This window comes from Symphodus melops (genome assembly GCF_947650265.1).
Source record: "Symphodus melops genome assembly, chromosome: 7".
Lineage (NCBI taxonomy): Eukaryota > Metazoa > Chordata > Actinopteri > Labriformes > Labridae > Symphodus > Symphodus melops.
The window spans coordinates 4,593,335-4,604,554 of NC_136697.1; the positions used below are offsets into that span (position 1 = coordinate 4,593,335).

At 42.4% G+C, this 11,220-nt stretch overlaps 1 protein-coding gene across 1 annotated transcript; it reads right to left on the reverse strand.

Moving 5' to 3' along the window:
• Positions 1-4,094: 4,094 nt before the first annotated feature.
• On the reverse strand, positions 4,095-11,219 carry cryz (crystallin, zeta (quinone reductase)). The gene is made up of 8 exons (XM_079347919.1): positions 10,957-11,219; positions 7,160-7,312; positions 6,202-6,365; positions 6,077-6,128; positions 5,791-5,940; positions 5,484-5,585; positions 4,870-4,965; positions 4,095-4,656 (listed from the first exon to the last, which is right to left on the reverse strand). The coding sequence occupies exons 1-8, from the start codon at positions 11,062-11,064 to the stop codon at positions 4,495-4,497; spliced, it is 987 nt and encodes a 328-aa protein (XP_079204045.1). The 5' UTR covers positions 11,065-11,219; the 3' UTR covers positions 4,095-4,494.
• Between the last annotated feature and the right edge of the window lies 1 nt (position 11,220).

The following is an 11,220-nucleotide window of genomic DNA, read 5'->3' on the forward strand; positions in this document are numbered from 1 at the left end:
AGTTTCCTCGACTCTTTTTCTTTGTTTTAGTTTCTTTACAGTAATCTTTATAGGTCCATTCACTCCCTCTGAGGATCTCACGCAGTATGATGGATGTTGGTTTTTATTAGAATTAGAGGATGACAGATTGTACTGACAAACTTTCTCACTCATTATGACGATGAACAGCCCACTGGATCATCCAAATCCTAAAACACGAGATCATTTCAAATATAGTTCCCTGGTCAAGTACACACCATGCTGATGAGGTTGTGGCCCAGAGCGAGGACCTCCAGCTGGGTCAGATTGGACAGAGCGCCCTCCTGCAGAGCCAGGCTGGTCAGGAGGTTATGGTCCAGCAGTAAGGTGTGGAGAACAGGCAGCGCTCTGAAGGACTGCTCACCCAGCCAGGAGATGTGGTTATGACTCAGGCCTGCATGGTGCACATTCAGACCAGAGCTTTAGTCTTTCTACAGTGCAAGTCACACACACACACACACACACACACACACACACACACACACACACACACACACACACAGGCTGACCTATGACTGTAATGTTGTTGAGGTCAGATAGAGAAGCAGACTGGACTGTGGAGATGGATCCCTCTGTCAGCAGCAGAGCCTGGGTTGTTACTGGAGCGACTAGTCACACACACACACACACACACACACACACACACACACACACACACACACACACAAACACACACACACAGGCTGACCTATGACTGTAATGTTGTTGAGGTCAGATAGAGAAGCAGACTGGACTGTGGAGATGGATCCCTCTGTCAGCAGCAGAGCCTGGGTTGTTACTGGAGCGACTAGTCACGCACACACACACACACACACACACACACACACACGTACACAAAGTGAAAACAAAGTCGTGATCAAATTCTATTACTTTCATTTTGACTGGATTAAAAACACAGAAACGGTCCGTACGTGTGTGTGTGTGTGTGTGTGTGTGTGTGTCACTTTACCTATAATATGAGCCAGTCGATGGCAGATGATGGCGTCTTCAGAACAAACCACACAGGAGGCGGGGCATGACGGGACAGGAGACACTATCAGAGCTCTGATTACTGACAGTGAAAACATCAGCAGAAGCCCTGCAGACAAAAACATGTGTGCAAACTCAATTACACTGTTCTGATTTTATTAACAGACAGACGATGTGATTGGCTCATTTCATGATTTTAGAACTTACTGGTCATGTTGTGTTAGGATACAGGTAACATGGTGATGAGGTGACATCTTTCCCATTCGGCTGGAAGCTGATACAGCTGCATCCCAGGCATGATCCTCATCTGTTCAACCAATCAAAACACATCCTTACAAGTACTCATCATCTGCTGTTTCCCCAGTGAGGCTCTGCACAGGTCAATACAAATAACCCAGGTAAACATCCGCTCGCTCTTCTTTTGGGCTCGACTCGTGTTTGAAAGAAGGATCTTTGGTGATGCTGTTGACCTGTCTCACTAACACTCTCCTCACAAGTCCAGGACCAAGTTCACAGACCTCACAAGTCAGCAAGTCCTCATGTTTGTTCATTGTTTGTTCTGAGTTGCTAGGCAAAACTAACAATGGTGTATTTACTGTCACCAAGCTGTGGTGTGTGTGTGTGTGTGTGTGTGTGTGTGTGTGTGTGTGTGTGTGTGTGTGTGTGTGTGTGTGTGTGTGGTCAGAGGTCGTCCCCAGAGGATGCTGACTGATGGGTGGCAGCCAGACCTTGTAACAGAATGAAGCCTATCATGTTTCTGCTGAAGCTCTTCTCCTAATGGACGTGTCTCTAATGCTCCGTCGTCCTCCAGGGACAAACATGAGACCTCCACACGAGTGAATCCACGAAGCATTAATTATAGATTATTAGAGTTTTTATCATGGTCACTGTCAAAGGACTGAGACAAATAAACACAACCTGCAGGAGTCCAAACAGACCTCAGATGACGTGTGCAGTTTGTTAACATGACACAGACATTTCAAGCCTTTCAGTATTTCAAAGCTTATTTGTGATGGTGGAAATCATGAGCTACAGCATTATAGATTATAGATTATTTAAAGGTTCTCTTCTCTGCGCTCCTGAAAAATAAAATAAAAATAAAGAAACAAAGTCATCGAACGTTTTCTGAGGAGCGTAATGTCTCGTTTGACCCAAAACAAACTAAACCAGTAAAGCTCTTCTACTCCTGCTCATCATCCCTCTCAGTTATCTAAACAATCACCATGACAACCGGACTTTCCAGACGACTTCACTGTGAGATGTAACTTGTGTCCATGTTGGAACCATCCCAATAATCATTAGCCGTTAACTCCACCCTGCTTAGATCTACATGATACTTGAATTCAGAGCTGGTGTAACTGGTTTAACTGGTTTAACTGGTGTAACTGGTTTAACTGGTTTAACTGGTGTAACTGGTGTAAAAAATATAAAATCTCAGAATTCTCAATAAAATGTGTGATGTATTGTTATAGTAGCGTGTTAAACTCTTCAGCTAGGCAGAGTTCAGTTTCAGTACCTGCCTGACATGTGGCTGTAAGAGCAGGGGATTGAACCCACGACCTGCAGCTTGAGAGACGACCACCACTAAACCACAGCCGTCACACACACATTATCTCAAGAGCTGCATTGTGATTAGACATAACATTTATTTCTATAATTTACACATTTGTTTGTTTGTCCAATAATAATTTGGTCAATTAAAATCTATCAACTTGTGATTGGTTGATGGATTGTCATCGTCTTCTGACCTCTCATTGCACTCTTTACACTACATGTCACATGACTCTTGTTTCTTTACAGTACATCTTTATACATTCACCTGTGGAGGTGTCTCCCAGAGGTGAAGAGCGTTACCTTCATCCTTCCTCTCTACACCCTGCAGATAAGACGGGTCAAATGTTTCAAAGGAAAACTACACCAAACCTGAAAACTTTTGTCTGCAAGTTCATCCTTCTGATTTCTTCATCAACATCCATACAGCTCTCTACAACTAGATCACCTCGAGGTTCATTGGACAGCCCTGAACACACAGCGTACCTCTGTGACAGAATCCAAAGGTTCACCTCTGCAGATGATTCACTCCTCATTAATCCATCAGAATGACCCGGAGCTGTGTGGGACGGTCTGCTGTCGGAGGTCGGTGCTCCATCATGAAGAGGTTGCCACGGGCGCTGTGGTAGTTACAGTGTGAATGTTTGTATCCAACCTCTGTTACCTGAGCCCGTCTGGAGCACGCTCAGGAGAGCTCGCTGTCACCCGAGAGGCACACATGTCCTGTGGGACTTCGTGTGGGGAGTCAGGATTAAGTCTTTATCGTCCCTCTTTTAACTTACATTATGAGTTCTGCCACAGATTTAGATTTCCTTTCACATCGAAACATTCAAAAGCTGTTTGTTTTTGGTGCTGTTGTGCTTTCTCTGGGATCTCAAACACGAACCACATTTTGGTCCCTTGATTGTTGAACCAGGTAAATACGTTGAATTGAAGAATTTATGAAGTCATAATGGTATTTGTATAGCTAATGTCATTACATTGACTGTTGGGGAAACACTGTTGTGCTTCAGCTGCTCCACAAACAGAGGTCAGCGCTCTCAGAGAAAGAACAAATATAACTCAATGGACTCCTATTCTCAGACAGAATCCAAAGAAAGTACTGGACAAATCAATTAAAAGAAATATTTATTTTGGTTCTTATTTCGTCCTTTAAACCAAAATAAAGGTGCTTTCATTAATTTGTTGGGGCGGTTGTGGTGCTGTTGTTGGAGGCGAGGGTTCGATTCCCAGCTCCTGCAGCAACATGTCTGACGTGTCATTGGGTAAGACACTTTAACCCCCAGCTGCTCCCGCTGCCCGGTCAGTTCAGTCTGACTGTGTATGAATGGGATTAGTTGTTACTTTACATACAGCAGCAGCCTCTGCCATCAGTCTGTGAAGGTGTCAGTGTGCTCCAGTACTGTCATAACAGTCATCATCCTTTTCTTGAAAATAAATGGTGACATCTTTTTGATAAACTGTGACAGATGTGCAATAGGAAAACATGTGTGTGTGTGTGTGTGTGTGTGTGTATACAGTGTTAGTTAGGAGATGAACACACACTACACCGCAGCATCTCTGCAGCCATTTTTATTTTGTGCTTGTGGTCCAAAACTTTTTTAAACCATCTCTACAAAAATCACTCAAACTCATTTAGGATTGTATTACTTTAAAAGTCGACCGACCCACTTTGAGTCCAAAGCCGATCTTACAAAAGTCAGACTCACTAAAAGAAAGCAGAGCACCAATCAGAATCAGTGAAATCAAGGTAGCGGCGTTAATCTGGCAAACATAAAGCATGTGTGAGTTTAAATCTGATCTTGTTTGATGACAAAGGTTGAATTAGCTGTAAACGTGATTAAAGCTCATTTCTGATATTTAATGATAACCATGCTTTGCTTCATCAGGTCCAGAGGGCTCTCGTGCTTTATGAGAATCAAACCCTGACATGGTAACACTTGACCCGTGACGTGATCACATGATCAGGACCATCTTCCCAGCAGCCCCGGGTGACTCGATGATGTCGTGGTGAGCCTGGGCGACTTTGTCGAGCGGGTACTTGGTGCCAACGACCGGATTAATCCACCCAGCTTCCATCCCTGCGTAGAGCAGCGCGGCACACTGCTTCGTCTCCTCCTGAGGGACCAACATTCACTCACTCATTATTCTAAGCACAGAGTGTAAACCGGAGGCCTGTAAGGTGATAGCAGCATGCTGATTGGCTGCTGCTTGTAGTAAAAAACAACAAATGACCACGTACAGAAAGTGCAGCTGTGATTTATGACAGCTTTAAAAAACGACCACACGTGTGTCATCATATTTATGATTCAAACATCATCACTTATGTACCGGTGTAGTGTTGAAGAGGGACACTCCAGTGATACTGCTCTCCTTCACCATCGTGTCTCTGGGGTTTATCTCTATGGGTCCTCTGGAGCCAACGATCTGAAACACAAAAGACATGAAGAAGAATAAGAAATGCACTAAAATGAGCTGCTCTGTGATTCGACTTCAAACGGAGAAAAAAACTGTGAGAGAGACAAAGGCTCCACTGGAGGAGGGGGTACTGCCTGCAGCAGCTGCTGTATAAATCGTATCTGTCAAACTTCCTGGGTTGAAAGTAGAAAAAAAAATAAAAAAATAAATCAAACTGTTCAGAAAAAGTCTGCTAATGAAAGTGAGGAAACTCAGTGTGGCTGTGCGACATCTCCAGGCTGAATGATTAACAGCTGGCGAGCCCCACTCAGGTTCAAGGCACAAGCAGGGACCCGATGGAGGACTCAGGCAGCGGTTAAGCTCATAGGACCACAGAGCCTGCTCATTTAAGGCTTTAAAAAACAAACAATAAGACCTTTAAATCATGTGTGAGGTCATCCAAGAAAACTGTGAGAGAAGCTGGAAAGAGAGAGCTGGTAGTTATCAGAGGAGTCCTGTGGATACGATGAGAGTGGAAGCATACAGACCATAACACGACCCCCCAGGGCCAGCATCTGCAGGTCTGTACTCAGGTTCACGTTTGCCAGCATCTCCACAATCACATCTATGCCCCTGCCCTCTGTGGCCTCCTGTAACAGTGCACACACACACACACACACACACACACACACACACACACCATAGTCCAGCTGCCATTACTAAGATTAAGCTCAGGAAGGATTAAAGATTAGTTTTTTATTTATATATTTGTTTCTTCTTCCTGGTGTTCCTGAAGAGTGTGTGTGTGTGTGTGTGTGTGTGTGTGTGTGTGTGTGTGTGTGTGTGTGTGTGTACCATGATCTTGTCTGTGTAGCCCTCCTCTCTGTGATTAAAGGCCAGGTGAGCTCCGTTGTTGAGGGCCACCTTCATTCCCTCCGGAGTCCCCGCAGTGCCCAACACCTTCAGACCCAGAGCGCGGGACAACTGGCAAGCTGCCACACCAACCTAAACAAACACACACACACACACACACACACACACACACACACACACACACACACACACTTCAGTGTGTACATGTGTTTGTAACATAGTAAGGAGGTAAAAGAAAGACAGAGAAGAGGGGGGAAACGGAGCGTACCCCTCCACTGGCTCCATGGACGAGGACGGTCTCTCCAGCCTTAGAGTGAGCTCTGCAACGTACAAACACATCAGCTGAAAACACGTGTGACGACAAAGCACACGTTTACAGAGGCTGGCTCTTACTTGTGCACCAGAGCTCTGTAAGCAGTGAAGTACGGGATCCCAATGGCTGCACCCTGTGTGAAATCCAACGCATCGGGCAGTTTGTGCACACAGTGCTCGGCTGCTACCGCGTACTCTGCGTAACCTCCGCTCTCTGTGGCAGTGGTGAACACGCGGTCTCCTGTCTGGAACGCACACGCACACACACACACACACACACACACACACACACACACACACACACACACACGCACACACACGCACACACACACACACGCACACACACTCAAGTCAGATTCCGTCTTTGTGTAAATGTACTCTGCAATAAAACAAGGATTCTTCTTCTGAATTGTTCCATCCAGCCGTCCTGCAGGAGCTGTAAACGTGTCATTACAGGAGAGAAAAGCAGGCATGCTGCAGCGCTCCACACGTCTGCATGTATGCTGCTCCCAGCAGCTGGCCTGATTCAAACCTGCCCCAGCAAACGGAAGAACTCTTTTAACTTAAGAATAAATGTGTCATGTCAGATTTCAGAACTTTCACGTTATGTTGAATTCACAACATTTGTCTGTTTCTTAAACCTGACCTAAAGCAGAAAGAGCTTTAAAGAAACGTGTGAAATCAGGAGTTGATTTGATTGAATGTGCAGGCAGTCATATTCTCCTTCAACCTGTTTTAGTGAAAATAATAAACGTGCACTTTTAGGTGATGTGTGAAGTCAGCTGACTGAACTCAAGCTCAGAATAATGTTTGACATTTAAGATCTTGACTTTTTCGATGATTAAATGCTGAAAAGTATTTGCAGGAGCATCCAGAGTGTGCATGTTTTGATTTAAACTAAAAACTCTTTATAACGTCTGCATTATTGCTGCATAACCCGAAACATCAAACTCATCACCAGTGATGGCACGCTCCACACACACTCAGTGTTCATGAACAACAGGCCAGCTCTACTTGATGTTTGGATGTATTTTCACACCTTCAGAGCGCTGACTCCTTCTCCTACAGTCTCCACCACTCCGGCTACGTCTGAGCCCGGTGTGTACGGCAGGGCAGGCTTACGGGCGTACGTCCCAGAGCGGATGTACGTTTCCACAGGATTGACTCCACAGGCCTGGACACGAATCAGAACCTGCAGGATGCAACACACAGACTGGGTTAACACATGCAGAAGATGCAGGACAGCACCTCCATGTACTTTATGTTTACATCTTTTCTTTACTGATTAATCACTAATCACACCGCTCTCTTTGACCAGGACAGACATTTAACTGCATATTAAAAACATTGTCATAAACTATAACAAGTTCAACACAATTTAATCTGATCCTTTTCATATTCAGAATAATCCACACAGTTTCACTTGATGAGTTACAGTCAGAGATACTTCATAGTTTAAAACCTGGAAGGTGAACAAGATCACATCGATGAACAACAGTACACTTCATGAGTTATACTAGTGGTTTGATGCACTACTCCACTTTATCCTGTTTATAATGTTTACTGGTCTGTTGCACTACTCTGTTTATTATTCTATTACTATGTTCCTACTGGTCTGAAGCCACTTCATTCTGTTAGTTATGTTCATTTATGGTCTTAATGCACTACTCCACTTTATTGTGTCTGATATCAGGTCTTATATTGTATCCATCACAGCACTATGGTCACTTTATGGTGTCTGATATCAGGTCTTATATTGTATCCATCACAGCACTATGGTCACTTTATGGTGTCTGATATCAGGTCTTATATTGTATCCATCACAGCACTATGGTCACTTTATGGTGTCTGATATCAGGTCTTATATTGTATCCATCGCAGCACTATGGTCACTTTATTGTGTCTGATATCAGGTCTTATATTGTATCCATCGCAGCACTATGGTCACTTTATTCTTCAGTATTCATCTTGTTTACACAGAGCGTGTATATATTTAGACTGCTGTTTTTCCTGCCATGCACCACTATCACTTTTATTTTGCTAGTGTGCATTTTAGTATGCACACTAACATCCTGACACTTATTCTAACACACTAACATCCTGACACTTATTCTAACACACTAACACACTAACATCCTGACACTTATTCTAACACACTAACATCCTGACACTTATTCTAACCTGTACTAACACACTAACATCCTGACACTTATTCTAACACACTAACATCCTGACACTTATTCTAACACACTAACATCCTGACACTTATTCTAACACACTAACACACTAACATCCTGACACTTATTCTAACACACTAACACACTAACATCCTGACACTTATTCTAACCTGTACTAACACACTAACATCCTGACACTTATTCTAACACACTAACACACTAACATCCTGACACTTATTCTAACACACTAACATCCTGACACTTATTCTAACACACTAACATCCTGACACTTATTCTAACCTGTACTAACACACTAACATCCTGACACTTATTCTAACACACTAACATCCTGACACTTATTCTAACACACTAACACACTAACATCCTGACACTTATTCTAACACACTAACACACTAACATCCTGACACTTATTCTAACCTGTACTAACACACTAACATCCTGACACTTATTCTAACCTGTACTAACACACTAACATCCTGACACTTATTCTAACACACTAACACACTAACATCCTGACACTTATTCTAACACACTAACACACTAACATCCTGACACTTATTCTAACCTGTACTAACACACTAACACACTGACACTTATTCTAACACACTAACACACTAACATCCTGACACTTATTCTAACCTGTACTAACACACTAACATCCTGACACTTATTCTAACACACTAACACACTAACATCCTGACACTTATTCTAACACACTAACACACTAACATCCTGACACTTATTCTAACACACTAACACACTAACATCCTGACACTTATTCTAACCTGTACTAACACACTAACACACTGACACTTATTCTAACACACTAACACACTAACATCCTGACACTTATTCTAACACACTAACACACTAACATCCTGACACTTATTCTAACCTGTACTAACACACTAACACACTGACACTTATTCTAACACACTAACACACTAACATCCTGACACTTATTCTAACACACTAACACACTAACATCCTGACACTTATTCTAACACACTAACACACTAACATCCTGACACTTATTCTAACCTGTACTAACACACTAACATCCTGACACTTATTCTAACACACTAACACACTAACACACTGACACTTATTCTAACACACTAACACACTAACATCCTGACACTTATTCTAACACACTAACACACTAACATCCTGACACTTATTCTAACACACTAACACACTAACATCCTGACACTTATTCTAACACACTAACACACTAACATCCTGACACTTATTCTAACACACTAACACACTAACACACTGACACTTATTCTAACACACTAACACACTAACATCCTGACACTTATTCTAACACACTAACACACTAACATCCTGACACTTATTCTAACACACTAACACACTAACATCCTGACACTTATTCTAACACACTAACACACTAACATCCTGACACTTATTCTAACACACTAACACACTAACATCCTGACACTTATTCTAACACACTAACACACTAACATCCTGACACTTATTCTAACACACTAACATCCTGACACTTATTCTAACACACTAACACACTAACATCCTGACACTTATTCTAACCTGTACTAACACACTAACACACTGACACTTATTCTAACACACTAACACACTAACATCCTGACACTTATTCTAACCTGTACTAACACACTAACATCCTGACACTTATTCTAACACACTAACACACTAACATCCTGACACTTATTCTAACCTGTACTAACACACTAACACACTGACACTTATTCTAACACACTAACACACTAACATCCTGACACTTATTCTAACCTGTACTAACACACTAACACACTGACACTTATTCTAACACACTAACACACTAACATCCTGACACTTATTCTAACACACTAACACACTAACATCCTGACACTTATTCTAACCTGTACTAACACACTAACATCCTGACACTTATTCTAACACACTAACACACTAACATCCTGACACTTATTCTAACACACTAACACACTAACATCCTGACACTTATTCTAACCTGTACTAACACACTAACATCCTGGTACTTATTCTAACACACTAACACACTAACATCCTGACACTTATTCTAACCTGTACTAACACACTAACATCCTGACACTTATTCTAACACACTAACACACTAACATCCTGACACTTATTCTAACACACTAACACACTAACATCCTGACACTTATTCTAACACACTAACACACTAACATCCTGACACTTATTCTAACACACTAACATCCTGACACTTATTCTAACACACTAACACACTAACACACTGACACTTATTCTAACCTGTACTAACACACTAACATCCTGACACTTATTCTAACCTGTACTAACACACTAACATCCTGACACTTATTCTAACCTGTACTAACACACTAACATCCTGACACTTATTCTTCTTTTACACTTTATTCTTGTTGATAGGTTAAATGTTTTTGTATAGTTGCACTGTCGTTATTTGCTGCTCTGTGTGCCCTGAAACGTTTTTTGAATTGAATTATAATCAGCTGTAAACTACAAAGTGTTGACTGATTTGACTTTTCACTGTGTTTTCAGGTATTGAAGAAAAGGATTACATGAGGAGCTTTAAGGTCAGTCTGGACTTCAACCTGTTTGTACTCACCTGTCTGAGTCCAGGATGAGGGACTGACACATCTGAGCACAGTCTGAGAACTGAAGGAGCTCCAAACTCACTCACTCTGATGGCTCTCATCAGCCTGCAGCCTGACATGTCTGCACACACACACACACACACACACACACACACACACACACACACACACACACACGGAAACACAACGTGCAACTTCAACAACTAACAGACACTTCCTGGTAATCTCTGAAAGTGCGACAGTTCAGTCCAGCTCTGGGTCACCATGAGTGGGCG